This window comes from Callionymus lyra, chromosome 2 (assembly GCF_982586985.1).
Source record: "Callionymus lyra chromosome 2, fCalLyr1.hap1.1, whole genome shotgun sequence".
NCBI classification, from domain to species: Eukaryota; Metazoa; Chordata; class Actinopteri; order Syngnathiformes; family Callionymidae; genus Callionymus; species Callionymus lyra.
Window position 1 is genome coordinate 4,353,126 of NC_141819.1, and position 22,702 is coordinate 4,375,827.

General features: G+C 35.7%; 1 protein-coding gene across 1 annotated transcript in view; it reads left to right on the forward strand.

Annotated features, from left to right (window-relative positions):
- LOC148085107 (NLR family CARD domain-containing protein 3-like) overlaps positions 1-22,702 on the forward strand; it is a 78,729-nt gene that overhangs the window by 53,270 nt on the left and 2,757 nt on the right. The window contains exons 4-9 of the mRNA XM_087781507.1: positions 10,721-10,855; positions 11,326-11,395; positions 11,545-11,737; positions 11,856-13,665; positions 14,770-14,943; positions 21,144-21,317. Of these exons, the coding sequence (XP_087637633.1) occupies positions 10,721-10,855; positions 11,326-11,395; positions 11,545-11,737; positions 11,856-13,665; positions 14,770-14,943; positions 21,144-21,317 (2,556 nt within the window). The remainder of the gene's footprint in view (positions 1-10,720; positions 10,856-11,325; positions 11,396-11,544; positions 11,738-11,855; positions 13,666-14,769; positions 14,944-21,143; positions 21,318-22,702) is intronic.

Consider the following 22,702-nt stretch of genomic DNA (forward strand, 5'->3'; position numbering starts at 1 on the left):
GGTGTGAGACTAATATTTACTTGTGTTATTGTCACAATCCAGTTAGGAGCAGCAGTTTGTAGTGGAGGGTATGAAAGCTGCCAAGAGAGTGTGTTTGTTAGGGTTTGGGCGTGTCTCGTTTGGGGGTCACTTCTGCCAAGGAGGGTGGGTTTTGGGTTATGTTGTTTTAAGGGATTGTTTTTGTTCTGTGTTTGATATTCATGCCTGGTCCGCCATCAGTGCGCATCTTCACCACTTTGTGTGCTTATTTATCTTTATTATTTCCTGTCTTTCAAGCATTATGCATAACTTTCTTCAGACATAATGGCATCTAACAGGACAGTAGAAACTCTGGGTGAGTTAAAATTTTGCAGCTGGAATTGCAAAGGCCTCCACAATCCCATCAAGCGCAGTAAGGTGCTACACCATCTTAAACATCTAGGAGCAAAAATTGTCTATTTACAAGAGACTCATCTTAAAAATTCAGACCAAAGAAAGCTGAAGTGCAGTTGGATTGGTCAGAATTATCATCTTCATTCCACGGCAAGTCCAGGGGAGTGACTCTTCTGTGGCACAAATCAGTCCCCTTTGAATGCACAAGAACAATCACGGATCCAAACGGGCGTTATCTTGTTGTTGTTGGGAAACTGTGCCACACTCCAGTCATGCTCATCAATGTATGGTCCAAACTGGGATGACGAGGGCTTCTTTAAATCCTTATTCTCTAATTTACCAGACATATCTTCGCACCTCCCTACATTTGGAGACTTTAATTGCTGGCTAGACCCAAAACTCGATCGCTCTTCTAGTCGAAGTTGTTTACCCTCACGGTCGGCCAAAACTATCCAAATGTTTAAGGAGCAATTTTCAGTAATTGACCCTTGGCGATATCAAAATCCCACCGCTAAAGCCTATTCATTCTTCTCAAATGTCCACCACACTTTCACACGTATAGATTATTTTCTTGTTGACAACCGATTTCTGCCTGAGATAAAATCCACCACATATGAAGCAATTGTTATTTCAGATCATGCTCCGGTCACTATGACAATACATTGTGTAGATATGAATAACAGCCGCACTCCATGATGTTTAACAACCGTCTTTTGTCAAATGACGACTTTGTTAAATCTATATCAAAACAAATAGATTTCTTAGTGTCAACAAGACCCCGGCAGTGTCAGCTTCACTGCTATGGGAAACTCTCAAGGCCTATATTAGAGGTGAAATAATCTCATACACTAACTACGAGAGAAGATTAAAAAACACTAAAATTAAAGAATTAACGAAACGCATCAGTCAGCTGGACTTGATCTACGCATCCTCCCCGTCACCTGACCTCTATAAGGAGACTTTCCCTAAAAACTGAGTTTGAACTATTATATATATATAGATTCAACTGTTACGATCATGGTGATAAGGCCAGTAAATTATTAGCATATCAGTTACGACAGATTTCAGCCTCACAACAAACAACTCAAATTCAAACTTCTGGAATAGCAACTGATCATAAAAAGTTAACAATGAGTTCAGAGACTTCTACAAAAATCTGTATAAGTCAGAGAATAAGGAAGATATTTCAGATTTAAAAAAAAATGTTTTTGACAATACAGTTGACTGTCACCTCAGGAACATCTTTCCTTTTATTTCTTGTTTATTTTAAATGCTTGTTTAGATTGACAATATTATTATCTACAGGATGTGGGGTGGGGTGTGTGTATGTGGAAAAATCAATAAAGTTTTACCTTACCTTACCTTACCTTACCTTACCAGGCATGTTTTCTTTTTGTTGTTTTGTTTTTATTTATTTATTTATTTTGTTTTGTTTTAGTTCTTTTTATCTTTTCTGTTAATTATACAAGTATGTATCTTTACATCTTTTCATTTTTTTTATGAATATACTGTATATGTTTGAGTGTGTGTGGATATATATGTATACTTTTATTTTTACAGCGGCAGAAATGTTATTTCTCTTCTTCTGATGGACATTTTCTTCTTTCATATTTTTTATTTTATTTTCTGTGTATCATTCCATTTACGCTGTTGAGCTGTACTGGTTGTTTTATGTAAAAAGTCAATAAACAAATATCTTTAAAAAAATATATATATATATATATACATGTATCAAGACATTCATCATAAATGAAATGAAGTAAACAATGAAAGGACATTAAAAACAAAATAAATAATCAACAAAATGAAATAAATAATCAACAATACTTTAATAATCAACTTATAAACAGAATATCAACAAAAAAGCAAGTTAATGCACAGGTAGTGCAAGTGGAGGTGAGAGTGATGGTAGGACAGGGATGGAGTTTAGTCTCCTGACTGGTGGAAGAAGCTGACCTTTAACCTGCTGGTTCTGGCCTGAAGACTGCGCAGTCCTCTGCCTGACGGCAGCAGTGTTACTGCCGACCCTCACTGTCTGTGGTCTCCCCGTCAGGAAGTCCAACAACCAGTTGCACAGGGAGGTGTTGAGTCCCAACCGGTCCAGGTTGAGGATGAGCTGCTGGGGGATGATGGTGTTGAATGCTGAGCTGTATTCGATGAACAGCATTCTGACGAGTCTTTAGTCTCCAGGTGGGTGAGGGCTGAGTGGAGGGCAGCAGAGATGGTACCATCAGTCGAGCGGTCAGACCAATATGCAAACTGGAAGGGGTCCAGGGCGGGGGGAGCTCAGAGTTGATGTGCTGCAGGACTAGCCGCTCGAAGCACTTCATGAGGATGGGAGTGAGTGCGATCTGACGGTAGTCGTTGTAGCTGGAGGGGGACGACTTCTTCCGGACCGGCATGATGGGGGTGGCTTTGAGGCGGAGGACAACAGTTTGTCTCAGTGAGGAGTTGAAGTTATCATAATATGCATCATTTTTCTATCACAGTCTTTTCAGTAGATTGAGTCAAAACCTCTTTATTTACTGATCCTCCATAACTTTAAAAAGATACAGAGCTCATGGCTCACGGATGCCCCCCCCCCCCCCCCCCAACTTCTGTTTCCTGTTTGTATTACATACTCTCTGAACAGAACTTATTTCGATTAAAATATTTGTACATTAATTATTTCCTTTTCACTTAACCCCTACTTTATTCACACCTCTATCTTCCTCTCTTCATCTTGACATATATTTTCTATGAAGGCCAGAGCATTTCTCTCTTTTGCATAGTGTAAAGTATTTAAACTCATTAAACTTAATGTAGAAAGACGTTTCCAACACTGAAATTAAAAGCAGTGTTCAACTAAATCTGTATTATCTTAAGTAAGTAAGTAAGTAAGTAATATTTATTTATATAGCGCTTTTCGAGACCAGGGTCACAAAGCGCTTAAACAATCAAAACAATACTCAAAAAAGTACATACTTTAAAGATCAAGATAATACTGAGAACAACACAGGAGTTCGAGAAATTCAAGGAAAAGCCTGAACAAATAGAAACGTCTTAAGATGTTTCTTAAAGGAGTCAGTAGATCCATCAAGCGCAAAGAGAGAGGAAGATCTTCATAGTGACTAAATAAGAACATTTCAAAATAACACACATGAAAAAACAATAAAACAATCATTCAAGGTTGACTCAGTGTGAATTATCATGTGACTTTTTAGGTTACAATTACGTGTAAAACACTTTCCACACTGAGAACAGATGACAGGTTTTTCTCCAGTGTGTATAGTCATGTGACTCTGGCAAAGATGGTGGTGTTGACTCTGAGATGACAGACGGGACAGAGCTCACTCAGGCGGCCAACGACCTCATGATGGTAAGTTATATTCGGGAAATGAGCAAACATAGTTAAGCTTTGGATAACGTTGTATCTAGACACTCACCGACTGGATGTTTCCCGTTTTTATCAACCTGCCTATGCAAAAATTAAATTGTCAGGGTATTATCTGGTTAATGGCACAAAAACTTGTACAAATGAAATGGAAATGGTAATTCAGCATCTTGAGTGCATTTATAGCTACTTCAGCAAGTGAAGAGAAGCATCATAAATGTAGTTATGTATGCGTTTATACATGAACCATCCTTCATGGGATCATCATCGGATGGTTCGGGTTGTATGAGAGAAATATGATTAGTTTTGTGTACGTGTCTGACATAATAATGCTTAATAACCTTACATAATCTCATGTACATATTTAACTAATATTAAACTATTTATTTTTAATACACTACTGATGATGATGATGTGCTTGTATTGGTCAACTAGCATAATTATCAATACTAATATCTCCCTTTTTTTCTAGCTTGAAGATGATCCAGCTGTGGACAGAGAGGATCTCAGTACAAGCTCCATTATTGTTATGGTAAGGCTGATGAAAATAACTAACACCAAAAACTGCCGGTTTTTTAACAGTGCTGTGTTAGTGATTCACTAATATAACTAACAATACTAATCTTTTGTAGCCTGTAGAAGATGCTGCTGTTGATAAAGATGGTCAAGACAAGGAAGGTCTTCATGCAGAAGTTGATTATTCCATCAAACCAAAGCCAGAAACATTAGAACTCTTCCTTCATTTTCACTCACAGCAAAAGTCAGACAACCATGTAGTCTGAGGGCATTTTTCAGCAAAGATGGTTCAAACAGGATATGCTATCGTACGATAAGGACACAGGAGCACTCTTTGTTTCTTTGCATGGCTTATACTAATCCTAGGGATAGTGGCTCCTTCATCACTGGCATGAACAACTTAACACACATTCACCTTAGAGTCGATCAGCAGAGTGATATTCACCCAAATTGTGCCGAGTCATACTTCCTATGGTCGTCTAAAAAAGCCATTAAGGACCTTCTCCTGGACCTCACATGTCTCTTCATAGACAGCAAGTCTGCAGGAGGCGAGAAGTGTTGGAGCGTCATAGACGTCATGAAGCTCGTCAGCAGAAGAGGTTTGAGCGACAGAGTCAAGCTGAGGCAGCAACACACTGACTATGACACTATTGATCATGGGAAGTTTTTAGAAATAATTGTTTGAAATAACTTCTAATTAAGGTAAAATGATGTCTATTTACATTGCTTTAATTATCAATTAAAATATTTATCTCTTTGGTTTTAACTAAGGCTTCGGGATGTTTTAATTGCATTTCTGAATGTACTCTCAGCTCATGACATATTGTATTTTGTGATTTAAGTAATATTTTTGTTAAACGGACTTCTGCAAATATCAAGTTTTCACTTCCTTTTTTTTTTTTTCCTCAAATATTATTTTTCAGTTTTCACTTTAGTTCTCATTTTCATAACTGTTGTGGGTTTAGTTTTCATGTACTACATAGTTAGCTTTGTTTTTCCATCTATTGATAACTAACATGTGCTTAGTGTTGAAATTGTGTTGCCATCTAGTGGTGTACTCATTGTATCAATGACCTGAGTAAAACCATGATGTTCTTTAAACTCACCACGCTACTGTACTTACTTAACTGCATTCTACTTTAGGGTTCAGGTAAATGTTTACTATATGATTTAGGTACAAAACAACGTAAAATACTTTTTATCAATGTTCAGGCTTGATAGCCTCCCACACAAATTCACCATGATAGTAGTCAAGGTTCTCATGAATCATAATCCAGTGGAATTTTAAAATGTCGTCATTAACATATGACTATATTTAATGATAATTTATTTCAAATTTCTGCATTAAAATTACTCCAAATTTACCAGGATAGTAGTCAAGATCATCGTGAAGCATAATCCAGTGGAATTTTATACTAAGCTTTTAAGAGTATAATTCTATGATATTTAAAATAAATGTGTAGTTTTTTTTACATATTATATAATGATATGACTTTCAAATCCACGTCAAAAAACAGAGTTTAGATACATTTTCCGCTATATCCGTATTAACACAATTGTTGTTGGTTAAAATAAATAAATAAATACAATTATAAATATAAATAAATCTTATAATCGTTTACTCCAAAGACAGTAGAGCAGGATTGCATCAGGTTGAATAAAAACCACATAAAACATTATTACTGTTACTTTATTGCAGTTTTCAAGTGCTCTCATGTATCAGGTGGCGTTCAGCGTCTTTACCGTAAGCTTAGCAATAGACGCGCAAGGTTTTTTTTTAATGTGGGCTGAAGTGACGATCGTTCGCGGACTGCGGGCTCACGTGATGGCAGTCATAAAGTGGGCCGGTCTGTTTGTGACTCCCGGGCCTCTTCACCGTCCCAGTCCGCCCTTGAACGCAATACAAACATTCGATTTCGGAAATAATTCGCTTTTCAAATAACAGAAATGTAAGAATGTTCCCCTTTCTATAACTCATTCTACCTGTCTGTATTTCGGATCATAAACACCTCAGTAATTATTTACTTTTCATTTCGATTTTTTTTCCTGATTTAAATTAATTATTTAATGTGTATGTGCCCACTTTATTGAACGAGACATTTTATTTTTATTTAATGAAAACTAAAAAAATACTGAGGTTTTTATGATCCGAACTACAGACAGGTAGAATGAGTTATAGAAAGGGGAATATTCTAAAAAATATTTATCTGATAAGCGAATTATTTCGTAACTCGAATGTTTGTATTGCATCCAGACCCGGCTGCAGAAAAACATTTAACATTTTTTTCAGGGGGACAAACTTTTCAACCTAAAAACGTATTGGCTTCAGGCTGAACAATGGCTCTGGATCGACTCGCACAGTACAGAGAAATAATTAAAAAACTAAAAAGTGACGGTTGATCCCAAAGTTAAAAAAAAAACTTACAACCAACAACAAAGTTTATTGCTGTGTCCATTTATTGAACTAAAGCACAACAGCTTCACTTCTACTAAAAATATAAGCACTGAAGTCAACCTGAACACTGGATTGAACAATCAAATACGTTTTAATCTCATTGAACAAAATCATGTCAGGTGTGATGTGTTTGATACTTGATGAAGCCCAGTTGCTGAAAAATATATATATTTTTAAAGGGCACCAAATGACCAGAGCCTTGTTTTTAAAAGGTACAATAAAAACACTGAACGGAGCCCAAGTCCAAGGCAGGTGGTGAGTTCAAGTGAAGGCTTTAGCTGCAGCTACTCTCTCAGTTTGAAGGTTCACTCCAGGGTTCAGGTTGACTTCAGTGTGTTTTCAGTAGACATGGATGGCGCTGCTTCCTGCTCTCCTTGTTACTTTTTCTTGTCAGGGTATTACGGATGTTCATAGTAAAAACCAAAACAAATGACTGACTCTATAAGCAACTTTAACCATTAATGTCAAACGATAACAATAACTGTAGTGGAACCTAATGACCACTTGAGTGCGCTGTTCTCTTGACATTGATGGATGTGTGTTGAGATCGAAGAAGATAATAAACGAACATATTTTGAATCCCGGATTGTTAGCGTTGTTGTGTTTTCTCACATGACAGTAACTACAGAGTTGAGCTACAACATTGTACATTTAAATCACCTGTAATAGGCGTAACAGCGCTTTGGCTTCGTTCGATAGAGCAGAGGGTTGACACTCTTATGTAAAAAAAAAACTACCTTCCTGCCAGGGCGGGCTCGGCTGACCCTGGGGGCGAGCACGGACCCCCAATGCCCGCCCATGCCGCCGGGTCTGATTGCATCGTACAGTTGTGCGTTAATATCAGTAAAACAGTTTCAGCCAATCAGCGGCTTCGTCACATGTAGGCGGTTCTTCCGTTGGTGTCAAAGTCACGTATCGTCAGACCAGGAGAAGAAAGAAGAAGTACAGCGAGTTCATGACGCACTTTTATTTCAGTCCTGATCTTTGATACCAGCGTCAGAAGGAGTTGATCAGTGTCTTGTTCCATCAGTTCTGGTCAGAAGAAGCTGAATTCTGCTCCAACATGGACCTGAGACCACAGAGAAGAAAGCTGCAGACAGGTCAGTGACTCTCTGACTCTCACACAAGTCAGCAGTTGATGAAATGAAATGAATCACAACGAGACGATCCATGTTGATGTTTTTAAACAACTGCAGCTCAATCTACAAATGATGACGCAGAAAATGTGAACAAAGTTGAAAGTGAAACCATATTCAAACACGTGACATGTGAATGTGTGTGTGTGCGTGCGTGTTTGTGCGCGGAGGGGATTGAGTGTGTTTGTGCGCATGTGTGGGTTTGTTTGTGTTCGTGCGTGTATAGGTCGTGGGTGTTTTTGTGCGCGTGCATATTTGTTTAACTTCCTGATGAGGCAGTTGATAAGAATCAAGTCTTTTTCAACCACTGTGTCTAACTTGTCTATAAATATTCTTTATCAGTAAATAATATACTATTATTGTGTGTCTGTGCTGTTGTAGTGACTGTGAGTGTGATCATGTGAGTGTGTATTGTTAATATAGACCAGAAGTACCTTATAGTCGGTCACAAGCTACCGGTCGAGCCGTGACATAATACAATATGAAATAAGAAAATAGAATCATTCGGTACAATAACCATTTATATGACGTGCACAGCAGCCAATCAGAGCTCTGCTCTCTTACTGCGGTCAAATGAGCCGCGATCCAGCCGAAACCTTTTTTAAAAAAACTTGCGCTTTTGTGAAGGCGTTACGGTAGTGAGAGAGAAGTCTACGACACTATCACTGAGAGATTCTCAAAAATACTATTTATCTGGAATCTATTGAGAGAAAAGATACTTTACTGTCACCATATCAGAGACACTTCTGTCATAGATGTGAAGACTCGATGAGACCAGAGTCTGCAGACGTGTGAGACGCTGTTGGAAGAAAAGCGGTGGAAATATGAAATATTTATTTTCTGCTGATCTGTTATAGTTTCCCGTTTATTCTTTTGTTTTCTTGCAAAATGATTAAATTACGGTTGTTTATATAATTGTAGTACTGACTCTATTTGCTTAAAAAACTCTTTGTGCACAATGTCACAATTTAAGTATTAATCAAAAGTTTCATGTATTGTCAACTATTACGTTTTTTATTATTACAAGAATGTCATGAGTGTGTTTGTGTGAAGGTGAAGACTCTGCTGAGACTCATGGTGAGGACAGAGACTCCTTTAAATACCCTCAGTGTGAGGAGCACGATGAACAGACCAGCACTCAGAGGTGAGACAAGGACCTCCAAGATTGTCCTCCATGTCTTCATTCTCACTCATTCTACTTCTGTGTTCAAGATCAAAGCAGCAGCAAGAACCTGCTGGACCTGGACCAAGATCTGGACCAGAACCCTGCTGTGTGTCTCTGAAGAGTGATGATTCAATGGGGAGAGGGATTGACTTCAGAGGAAGTGAAGAGTCTCCAGGTGTGAGGTGAGAGTGAACAAGTGTGAGTCTACCAGGTTCATACACACATTAAACCAGAGAACTTCACTTCACTCACATCACCAGCAGGGGGAGATAAAGACACAATTAAAAACCTCATGGATTACGGAGCTATTTTTGTCTCACTTATATTTGTAACTGTTTAGAGGGTGATCTGCAAATATTCAATGGTTGCACGTGTGTTGTGATATCCACAAATGTAAAATTAATATTTGTAACTTTTATTTTGTATTGACAAAACATTAGTACTTGTAAATATATAATTTTAATGTACAAAACAAAAATACATTTGTAAAAATTCAAAAAATTCTGTGTGTGAAAGTACAAAGTGATTTATATTTACCTGTTGCTGTTTTTTTTATAGTGTTTTTTTCATTTTCTTTTACTTATTTGTTTTTGTTCAGTGTTGAAACATTATTTATATATTTTTGCCATTAGCCAACAACGAGAGGCATCATTTTAATTAATAATTAACATTACAAAATAGGCTTCCTCTCGTTTTTTTTAGTTTTATTTATCAATCAATATTCTCACATTATAGACACCAGGTAGTTTATTCTGAAGAATGTACTACCTTAGAATTGTTAAGATTTGTTAGAATACTGTATTATTAACTATTACAGAGTAGAACGTTTTTGAGGCTTGTTATGTGAATTTCTGGAATTCCAGATTTGCATTAAAGTCAGTTAAAAGTGTGGAGTTAAAAACCCTCGACTCCAATTGTGCCACAACTTCACATAGCAGTGTCTTCTTTTTTGAGGCTGCAGACCCTAAACTTATGTGAGCACATAATACCTCCTGGACAACTGGGTGAGCAAACCGAGCGCACCTCCACAAACTGAACCAAAGCCTGGCTTGTATACATGCATTTATCTGAAGCTTTTCACAAGAGAATGATCACAAATAACGATCTCCTCAACAACACTGAACACAAATAAATAAGTGAATGGATGGCAAGTTTGCTGCTGTAGCAACAACACAATAAATAAATAACAGTTATAAACATCAACACCGAGGCTTAATCCCTGAACTCCTGCTTTAAAGCTGTTGGTTCTAGTCATGATCCATTCAGGCTAGTGACGCCACTGGAGCATCAACTTGAACTAATATCAGGAGCTTCGTAAACACAGACATTTCTTTCACGCTTCGTCACTGCTACCGTAATGTTCTGTCATTACGCGCACTACAAATCTAGCGTCTGATGGTTTGACTCGGATAGTTTTTTCATTTTTAAGATCTCTTTATTGAATTTTCAAAGTAAAGAAAAACACACCACAAACAAAGAAGGAAAAGAAAAACAAAAGATACAGACTAAACAACAAAAGCTCAGACTAAAGTTCAGTTGACATTTCTCTTCTTTCAAGGAAGTCAAATAAACTCAAAATGTAATAAATATGTCCAGCTTGTTCTTTCTAAAAAAAACATGTTCTTTCGTGAAAAGGCAATCCCTTGATCCATTTTTAGCACCTCCATGTCTTCATTCTCACTCATTCTACTTCTGTGTTCAAGATCAAAGCAGCAGCAAGAACCTGCTGGACCTGGACCAAGATCTGGACCAGAACCCTGCTGTGTGTCTCTGAAGAGTGATCGTTCAATGGGGAGAGGGATTGACTTCAGAGGAAGTGAAGAGTCTCCAGGTGTGAGGTGAGAGTGAACAAGTGTGAGTCTACCAGGTTCATACACACATTAAACCAGAGAACTTCACTTCACTCACATCACCAGCAGGGGGAGATAAAGACACAATTAAAAACCTCAAACGTTGCTTTCACAGTTGTAGTGCAGAGGTGGACATGTGCAGCAGTGTGAGGACATCTAGTGGTTCAGCTGGTGAATACCAGGATAGAAACAGATGAGAGTTGATCAGAGTTGTGTTTTCATCAGGATCCAGCAGGAGGAACCAGAATATTCTGGACTGTTGTGAGTCTTTGAAGAATTAGACAAAGAAGAATCATTTTTATATTAAAATATTCAAAATAAACAGTTTAACTTGACAAGATTTAAGTTCTAATGGAGATGTATGTGGGTTTAAAAAGGAACCTTCTAGTTTACTTATGATCAGAACCTTCAACACGACAAGAGTTTATTTACACTCTGATTTCATCTCTTCTTCTCAGAGTGGAACATCAGAACTCAGAGCTTCTCATTGGTCAGCAACATCCCTCACAACTGGAAATCAAACGGCTGGTATGTTCATAAACTAGAGGAGGTCCTCATCCTAGAGGTTCCTTCTGTTCATCATCCTTCAGCTGAATCCAAGTTAAAGCTTCTGGTCTTTGTGGTTCTTGAGATGATCCACTATCACTCTGACTTTCTTCTCTGTGATTCTGTTCCAGTCACTGGAGAGAAACTTCTACAACTATATGCAGAAGGAGCTGAAGAGAGTCTGGAGGTTTGTTAGTCCAGAGACTCCACAGACTGAGGAGGAAGATGAGAAGTGGAGAAGCATCAGAGAAGAATTCCTGAAGATCACAGTTCATCTCCTGAAGGACATGGAGGAGGAGGATCTGGCCGAGCGTCTGTGGAGCAGTAAGAACATGTGAACAAACATGATGAAGATGAAGAACACTTGCATCAGATCTGAAGATTTTACTCCATTTTCACCTTCTACAATCTTCTGACTCGTGTGACTTATGTCTTCATTCAGGAAGTCTTGCTTCAGAGTGTGGAGGACTACTGAAGAGGAGCCTGAAGAAGAAGTTCCACAGTGTGTCTGAGGGGGTCGCTAAAGCAGGAAACTCTGCTCCTCTGAATGAGATCTTCACTGAGCTCTACATCACTGAGGGGGGCACAGACCAGGTCAACCAGGAGCACGAGGTCCGACAGATCGAAGCAGCCACCAGGAACCAGACCAGACCAGAAACCACCATCAGACAAGAAGACCTCTTTAAAGCCTCACCTGAACGACCAATCAGAACACTGCTGACGAAGGGCGTGGCTGGCATTGGGAAGACCCTCCTGACACAGAAGGTCACTCTGGACTGGGCTGAAGACAAAGCCCACCAGAACTTCCAGCTCATCTTTCCTTTCACCTTCAGAGAGCTGAACCTGCTGAAAGAGAAGAAGTTGAGTTTGATGGAACTTGTTCATCTTTTCTTTCCTGAAACCAGAGAATCCAGACTCAGCAGCTTTGAAGGACTCCAGGTTCTGTTCATCTTTGATGGTCTGGACGAGTGTCGACTCCCTCTGGACTTCCTCAACAGTCGGCGCCTGATAGAAGCTACAGAGTCCACCTCAGTAGACGTCCTGCTGACAAACCTCATCAGGGGGGATCTTCTTCCCTCAGCTCGTCTCTGGATCACCACACGACCTGCAGCAGCCAATCAGATCCCTCCTGAGTGTGTGGACATGGTGACAGAGGTCAGAGGGTTCAATGACCTCCAGAAGGAGGAGTACTTCAGGAAGAGGTTCAGAGATGAGGAGCAGACCAGCAGCATCATGTCTCACATCAGGAGGTCACGAAGCATCTACATCATGTGTCACATCCCGGTCTTCTGCTGGATCACTGCCACAGTTCTGGACATGTTGAAGAGCACAGAGACAGGAAAGCTGCCCAAGACCCTGACTGAGATGTTCATCTACTTCCTGGTGGTTCAGTTGAAAGTCAAGAAGCTGAAGTTCGACGGAGGATCTGGGACTGACACAGTTTCTGATCATAAGAGCAGGAAGATGATAAAGTCTCTGGGAAAACTGGCTTTTGAGCATCTGCAGAGAGGAAACTTGATCTTCTATAAGTCAGACCTCACAGAGTGTGACATCAACATCTCAGCAGCTTCAGTTTACTCAGGAGTGTTCACTCAGATCTTCAGAGAGGAGAGAGGACTGTACCAGGACAAGGTGTTCTGCTTCATCCACCTGAGTGTTCAGGAGTTTCTGGCTGCTCTTCACGTCCACCAGACCTTCATCAACTCTGGAGTCAACCTGATGGAATCAAAACCAACATCTTTAACAACTTTACTAAGAATCGTTAGTAACAAAATCGACAAAAGTCAAACAGAAAGGTTCTACCAGACCGCAATAGATGAAACTCTAAAAAGTCCAAATGGACATCTGGACTTGTTCCTGCGCTTCCTTCTGGGTCTTTCTCTGCAGACCAGCCAGAGTCTCCTTCCAGGTTTGTTGACACAGACAGGAAGTAGCTCCTGGACCAATCACAACACAGCAGAGCTCATCAAGAAGAAGATAAGTGAGGATGTGTCTCCAGAGAGAATCATCAACCTGTTCCACTGTCTGAATGAAGTGAAGGACACTTCTCTGGTGGAGGAGGTCCAACAGCAGATGAGATCAGGACGTCTCTCTGGTCTAATGTCTTCTGCTCAATGGTCGGCCCTGGCCTTCATCTTACTGTCCTCAGAGGAACATCTGGACGAGTTTGACCTGAATAAATACTCAAGATATGGTTCAGAAGAGGTTCTTGAGAGGCTTCTGCCGGTGGTTCAAGCTGCAAACAAAGTTCTGTAAGTTGTTCAAACATTTCTGATGATATGAACTAAACATGAATGTTTGATTTACTCTTTGATGATTGTTGTGTTTGTCATCGTGTTTAACAAACTGATCCTAATTTAGACAAACCTTCCTCAAATATTCATACAATATGTGATTTTATGATGTAACTAGTTCAGTCTTGTCAAATAGAGAATTGAAAAGTAAAGATGTTTCGTAGTTTATAAAAATATCATCTTAATAAATCATTGTAATGATAAACAAACAAGCGTCAACTTTAAATGAAAATGAATAATAATCAAAACGACATATTTAAAACATGTGTCCTCATTAATTATACTGCGTATACACAAATGAATGTGTACGCAACATTTATTTATAGAAAATAAACTTAAGTTAGCATGTGTGACCTTCACAGCAGCTCTGAGCCTGATTTCTACAAAATCTTCATCTTAAATTCACATGAAGTTTCTTGAATGAAACAAAACCACGAAGGTTACATCAATAAAAATGCAGCTTTATTTAACTTTACTGTTTCATACAAAAGGTCAACTCTTGTCTTTTTCTCAGGAAATGTGTTCTATAAAAATAAATAATAAAATCAAAGGGGTTCGTCTTCATAGTCCTCTTTGTCCGACTGTGTGTATTTAATTTAAAATATTCATGTTAGGTATTACTTTAAGATTCTTTTTAAGCAAAATAAGTTGATAAATGTCACTTCCTGTTGGAGCAGTTGAATCTATTTTCAGCTCATGAACTGAATATTGAAAAACATTTGCTTTGTTTCTTATGCAAGTAGATCAGTGTCATCAGAGAATTGAAGGATTGAATTTAACATTTAATTTTATTAAAATGTTCTATTTTTTTAAACACAGAAATATTTTCTGAATCATTTTATTAAATCATTTGAATATATATTATATATTGGATTTTAAACACTTTCACATTTGTATATTAAATTAAAAAAGCCACTTGTTAAAAATATTGAATCTTGATTTTTTTTTTTCATTTTATTTATTACTAAAATAACAATATTAAACTATAAATAAACTCTTTCAATTCTTGTCAAATAGAAAATAGAAAAAGTCACTTGTTGATGAAACTCGTCTCTTTCACAGGTTGATCAGATGTCAACTGTCAGAGAGAAGTTGTTCACTTCTGTCCTCAGTCCTCAGCTCTCCGTCCTCTAGTCTGACTCTACTGGACCTGAGTGACAACAAGCTGCAGGATCCAGGAGTGGAGCTGCTGTCTGCTGGACTGAAGAGTCCACACTGTCACCTGGAGACTCTCAGGTCAGAACATCATCTTTTCTACATCATCAAAGCTCAAATGTAAAGTCAGAGGTGGAAACACGAGTCAAAGTCTGTCATCACTTTGTTCTTCAGTGAAGCAGCTCATAGATACATTTGTATGTTTGTGTAGCAGGTAAAGATGTTACGTAGTTTATAAAAATATCATCTTAATAAATCATTGTAATGATAAACAAACAAGCGTCAACTTTAAATGAAAATGAATAATAATCAAAAGAACATATTTAAAACATGTGGCCTCATTAATTATACTGCGTATACACAAATGAATGTGTACGCAACATTTATTTATAGAAAATAAACTTAAGTTAGCATGTGTGACCTTCACAGCAGCTCTGAGCCTGATTTCTACAAAATCTTCATCTTAAATTCACATGAAGTTTCTTGAATGAAACAAAACCACGAAGGTTACATCAATAAAAATGCAGCTTTATTTAACTTTACTGTTTCATACAAAAGGTCAAATCTTGTCTTTTTCTCAGGAAATGTGTTCTATAAAAATAAATAATAAAATCAAAGGGGTTCGTCTTCATAGTCCTCTTTGTCCGACTGCATGTATTTAATTTAAAATATTCATGTCAGGTATTACTTTAAGATTCTTTTTAAGCAAAATAAGTTGATAAATGTCACTTCCTGTTGGAGCAGTTGAATCTATTTTCAGCTCATGAACTGAATATTGAAAAACATTTGCTTTGTTTCTTATGCAAGTAGATCAGTGTCATCAGAGAATTGAAGGATTGAATTGAACATTTAATTGTATTAAAATGTTCTATTTTTTAACCATAGAAATATTTTCTGAATCATTTTATTAAATAATTTGAATATATATTATATATTGGATTTTAAACACTTTCACATTTGTATATTTAATTAAAAAAGCCATTTGTTAAAAATATTGAATCTTGATTTTTTTTTTCATTGTATTTATTACTAAAATAACAATATTAAACTTTAAATAAACTCTTTCAATTCTTGTCAAATAGAAAATTGAAAAAGTCACTTGTTGATGAAACTCTTCTCTTTCACAGCCTGAGCTTCTGTCGACTGTCAAAGAGAAGTTGTTCACTTCTGTCCTCAGTCCTCAGCTCTCCGTCCTCTAGTCTGACTCTACTGGACCTGAGTGTCAACAACCTGCAGGATCCAGGAGTGGAGCTGCTGTCTGCTGGACTGAAGAGTCCACACTGTCACCTGGAGACTCTCAGGTCAGAACATCATCTTTTCTACATCATCAAAGCTCAAATGTAAAGTCAGAGGTGGAAACACGAGTCAAAGTCTGTCATCACTTTGTTCTTCAGTGAAGCAGCTCATAGATACATTTGTATGTTTGTGTAGCAGGTAAAGATGTTACGTAGTTTATAAAAATATCATCTTAATAAATCATTGTAATGATAAACAAACAAGCGTCAACTTTAAATGAAAATGAATAATAATCAAAACAACAGTCCTTCATATTCTTTATCCAGTGTTCTCGCGTCATCTGTCTCGTAGAAGACAAAACACTTTAGAGTGGAATCTTGAGGTTTGTCTTTCATTTGTTTTCATTGTTTGTTTTTTCCACCGTTGTTGTCTCTGTTCTTCTCTTATGGTTCATCTGTTGTTCATGAGGTCTACGACTATTTTAACAGTCGACTGGTCACCAAATATTCAACCATTAAGTCGACTAATCGCATCATTCTTACATTTTTCTTCAATTTATCATGAAGTTTCTTTAATGAGACAAAACTACTTTACTTACTTTAAGCTTCTTTTGAAGCTAAATATGTTCATAAATGTACATTGAAGCCAATAAGTTTTGTTTGTCATGTCTTTTACTGAGACTCCAATTCATTCAGCAACAGTCCAAACCAACAGAGTCAAAACAACCATCAACGGAGACTTAAAACATAAACAAAAAAATATACTTAATAACTTAATAAGTATTTTGTACATGTCAGTATTATTAAAGGAATCATAAATACTTTTGTCTTGTGACAGAGAAAACACTCAGAGTGGTGACTTTGACGAACTGAACCACATTAACAAGTCATTTCAAAGTCAATTGTTTTCAATAAATGACTGTTTTTACTTGAATTTAATGTTGCAGCTGTGTGAATAAAATCATTATAAAATAAAGATAAATAATACAATCATAAATAACTTAATTTCACTGACATGTATAGAAAGTATAGTTTTGTAAAAGCATCAGTTAACAGTCAAATCATATATTGATGATCATTTTAAAGACGTGGTTAAAGTCATCATGTGTGGTGGATGTAAAGAGATCAATGAAAGTTGATGTCATTTGCTGTAAGATTAACTTCAAATGTGAAGAAGATATTTCTGTTTGATTATTGATTCTTTCAGGTAGTAGATCCAGATATGAACATTTTATTTTGTAACATTTAGGAAATCCATGTGTGGTGAGTTGTTTGTTTTTGTACAGTGTAGGCTGCCCTCATCGTGTACTGACACTATTGTTAACTCGTCATCTTCATCAGCCGCTGGTTACGACTTCTTCACCCTCATTTAGAGGATTAGCGCCCCCACAAACAGGACAGGAGAGATGAAGTATTGACGTGACAACCAAGTGTGTTGTAAGAAAATATCAATATTTGTGCTCAGGTTATATACGGGTGTGAAAACTAACATGTTGGTAAGAAATGTCTTTCTCCAATGATTTGTGAGGCTCATCTACAACTACTTCACTTCACACTGAACACATGTGTCTCCATTTCTTGTTGAATCCATGTGCTGATGGTATCTGTGATCATTCTCCTGAAATGTGACTGTTGCAACAATCAGTCTCATCAAGTTGATCATGGTTTTCAACATTTTCAAGGTCAAACATTAAGAGAGAAAAGTGTAGATTTCCTACTTTGAATATGACGTGTTGATAAATGTCACTTCCTGTTGGAGCAGTTGAATCTATTTTCAGCTCATGAACTGAATATTGAAAAACATTTGCTTTGTTTGTTATGCAAGTAGATCAGTGTCATCAGAGAATTGAAGGATTGAATTTAACATTTAATTTTATTGAAATGTTGTATTTTTTTTAACCACAAAATCATTTTCTGAATAATTTAATTCAATAATTTAAATCTTGAAAGGTTGGTTTTGTTTTCATTGAATAATGGAATCATTTTTTACACATAAAGTTTGATATATATATTATATATTGGATTTCAAACACGTTTAAAAAATACATTTAAAAGGATACTTGTTAAAAATATTGAATCTCGATTTTTTTAATTTATGATTCCATACCAGCATTTTTATAATGCCTGTGTTTTGAAGAGGTAAAAAAAATTATATTTTAACGTTGTAGATTTAAAGAGGTAAAAAAAAGAAATATATATATATATATATATATATATATATATATATATATATATATTAATGATGTAGTTTTGAAGAGATAAAATTAAAATACAACATTTAAATATTATTTTATTTATATTTTGTTTACCTCTTCAAAACTCCAACATTAAAATATAAATATTTATATTTTAATGTTTTTGTTTTGAAGAGGTACAAAATATTTATATTTCACAACTTTTTCAAGCCTTCAAAAAACAACATTTTACACATTTGGGCAACATTTTTTTAATGTTATAGTTTTGAAGAGGTACAAAAAAACTACAACATTAAAATATAATAATTTTTTTACCTCTTCAAAACTCCAGGGTTAAAATTTATATTGGATTTTAAACACTTTGACATTTTTATAATGAATTTAAAAGGATACTTGTTGATAACAATATTAAACTATACGTGTGAAAAAAACCTTTACTCAATTAAAACATATTGTTTTTATCATAAATTATGAATAAATAAATAAACTCTTTCACTTCTTGTCAAATAGAAAATTGAAAAAGTCACTTGTTGATGAAACTCGTCTCTTTCACAGGCTGAGAGACTGTCAACTGTCAGAGAGAAGTTGTTCACTTCTGTCCTCAGTCCTCAGCTCTCCGTCCTCTAGTCTGACTCTACTGGACCTGAGTGACAACGACCTGCAGGATCCAGGAGTGGAGCTGCTGTCTGCTGGACTGAAGAGTCCACACTGTCACCTGGAGACTCTCAGGTCAGAACATCATCTTTTCTACATCATCAAAGCTCAAATGTAAAGTCAGAGGTGGAAACACGAGTCAAAGTCTGTCATCACTTTGTTCTTCAGTGAAGCAGCTCATAGATACATTTGTATGTTTGTGTAGCAGGTAAAGATGTTACGTAGTTTATAAAAATATCATCTTAATAAATCATTGTAATGATAAACAAACAAGCGTCAACTTTAAATGAAAATGAATAATAATCAAAACAACAGTCCTTCATATTCTTTATCCAGTGTTCTCGCGTCATCTGTCTCGTAGAAGACAAAACACTTTATAGTGGAATCTTGAGGTTTGTCTTTCATTTGTTTTCATTCTTTGTTTTTTCCACCGTTGTTGTCTCTGTTCTTCTCTTATGGTTCATCTGTTGTTCATGAGGTCTACGACTATTTTAACAGTCGACTGGACACCAAATATTCAACCATTAAGTCGACTAATCGCATCATTCTTACATTTTTCTTCAATTTATCATGAAGTTTCTTTAATGAAACAAAACTACTTTACTTACTTTAAGCTTCTTTTGTAGCTAAATATGTTCATAAATGTACATTGAAGCCAATAAGTTTTGTTTGTCATGTCTTTTACTGAGACTCCAATTCATTCAGTAACAGTCCAAACCAACAGAGTCAAAACAACCATCAACGGAGACTTAAAACATAAACAAAAAAACAGCAGATCTTTGTTCACTTAATAAGTATTTTGTACACGTCAGTATAAATGTCACTTCCTGTTGGAGCAGTTGAATCTATTTTCAGCTCATGAACTGAATATTGAAAAACATTTGCTTTGTTTCTTATGCAAGTAGATCAGTGTCATCAGAGAATTGAAGGATTGAATTTAACATTTAATTTTATTGAAATATTGTATTTTTAACCATAGAATTATTTTTGGAATAATTTAATTCAATAATTTAAATATTGAAATGTTGGTTTTGTTTTCATTGAATAATGGAAACATTTTTTGACATAGAGTTTAATATATATATATTATATATTGGATTTTAAACACGTTTAAAAAATAAATACTAATAATACTTGTTTAAAATATTGAATCTCGATTTTTTTAAATTTATAATTCCATACCAGCATTTTTATAATGTCTGTGTTTTGAAGAGGTAAAAAAAAGATGTAAAAAATATTTATATTTTAACGCTGTAGATTTGAAGAGGAAAAAAATATATATATAAATATATATATATTTTAATGTTGTAGTTTTGAAGAGGTAAAATAAAATAAAAATACAACTTTAAAATATTATTATTATTATTTATTTTTTTACCTCTTCAAAACTCCAACATTAAGAAGAGGTAAAACTATATATATTTTAATGTTGTTGTTTTGAAGAGGTACAAAATATTTATAATTTGCAACTTTTTCGAGCCTTCAAAAAACAACATTTTACACATTTGGGCAACAATTTTTTTGAATGTTATAATTTTGAAGAGGTAAAAAAAAACTACAACATTAAAATATAAATATTTTTTACCTCTTCAAAACACAGATGTTATTTATTTTATTTTTTACCTCTTCAAAACTCCAGGGTTAAAATTTATATTGGATTTTAAACACTTTGACATTTTTATAATGAATTTAAAAGGATGCTTGTTGATAACAATATTAAACTATATGTGTGAAAAAAAACTTTACTCAATTTAAAAATATTGTTTTTATTATTCAATTAAATTAATAAAACCTTTAATATACAAATCATTTAATTAATTAAAATTAAATTATTCAAAAAAGTAATTCAACATTTGAAAGGTTGAAACCATTCAATATTGTGATGGCACTGATATACTTCCATAGTTTCTCTTCATCTGGTCCATCAACATCAAATCAACCATAACATGAACACATTCAATCAAACACTTGTTGATGTTCAAAAGTCCAGCATGAATCAATGACGTGTCAATAGTTGGTATCAAAGGTTTGAAAGAAACTTTGACTGAACTATATTAGAGAGGAAGCAGACAACAAACCACAACTGAAGGTCTTATCAATGGAAATAGTTGAGTTTGTCTTTAAATAAACTCTTTCAATTCTTGTCAAATAGAAAATTGAAAAAGTCACTTGTTGATGAAACTCTTCTCTTTCACAGGCTGAGCTTCTGTGGACTGTCAGAGAGAAGTTGTTCACTTCTGTCCTCAGTCCTCAGCTCTCCGTCCTCTAGTCTGACTCTACTGGTCCTGAGTTACAACAAGCTGCAGGATCCAGGAGTGGAGCTGCTGTCTGCTGGACTGAAGAGTCCACACTGTCACCTGGAGACTCTCAGGTCAGAACATCATCTTTTCTACATCATCAAAGCTCAAATGTAAAGTCAGAGGTGGAAACACGAGTCAAAGTCTGTCATCACTTTGTTCTTCAGTGAAGCAGCTCATAGATACATTTGTATGTTTGTGTAGCAGGTAAAGATGTTACGTAGTTTATAAAAATATCATCTTAATAAATCATTGTAATGATAAACAAACAAGCGTCAACTTTAAATGAAAATGAATAATAATCAAAACAACAGTCCTTCATATTCTTTATCCAGTGTTCTCGCGTCATCTGTCTCGTAGAAGACAAAACACTTTAGAGTGGAATCTTGAGGTTTGTCTTTGATTTGTTTTCATTGTTTGTTTTTTCCACCGTTGTTGTCTCTGTTCTTCTCTTATGGTTCATCTGTTGTTCATGAGGTCTACGAATATTTTAACAGTCGACTGGTCACCAAATATTCAACCATTAAGTCGACTAATCGCATCATTCTTACATTTTTCTTCAATTTATCATGAAGTTTCTTTAATGAAACAAAACTACTTTACTTACTTTAAGCTTCTTTTGAAGCTAAATATGTTCATAAATGTACATTGAAGCCAATAAGTTTTGTTAGTCATGTATTTTACTGAGACTCCAATTCATTCAGCAACAGTCCAAACCAACAGAGTCAAAACAACCATCAACGGAGACTTAAAACATAAACAAAAAAATATACTTAATAACTTAATAAGTATTTTGTACATGTCAGTATTATTAAAGGAATCATAAATACATTTGTCTTGTGACAGAGAAAACACTCAGAGTGGTGACTTTGACGAACTGAACCACATTAACAAGTCATTTCAAAGTCAATTGTTTTCAATAAATGACTGTTTTTACTTGAATTTAATGTTGCAACTGTGTGAATAAAATCATTATAAAATAAAGATTAATAATACAATCATAAATAACTTAATTTCACTGACATGTATAGAAAGTATAGTTTTGTAAAAGCATAAGTTAACAGTCAAATCATATATTGATCATTTTAAAGACGTGGTTAAAGTCATCATGTGTGGTGGATGTAAAGAGATCAATGAAAGTTGATGTAATTTGCTGTAAGATTAACTTCAAATGTGAAGAAGATATTTCTGTTTGATTATTGATTCTTTCAGGTAGTAGATCCAGATATAAACATTTTATTTTGTAACATTTAGGAAATCCATGTGTGGTGAGTTGTTTGTTTTTGTACAGTGTAGGCTGCCCTCATCGTGTACTGACACTATTGTTAACTCGTCATCTTCATCAGCCGCTGGTTACGACTTCTTCACCCTCATTTAGAGGATTAGCGCCCCCACAAACAGGACAGGAGAGATGAAGTATTGACGTGACAACCAAGTGTGTTGTAAGAAAATATCAATA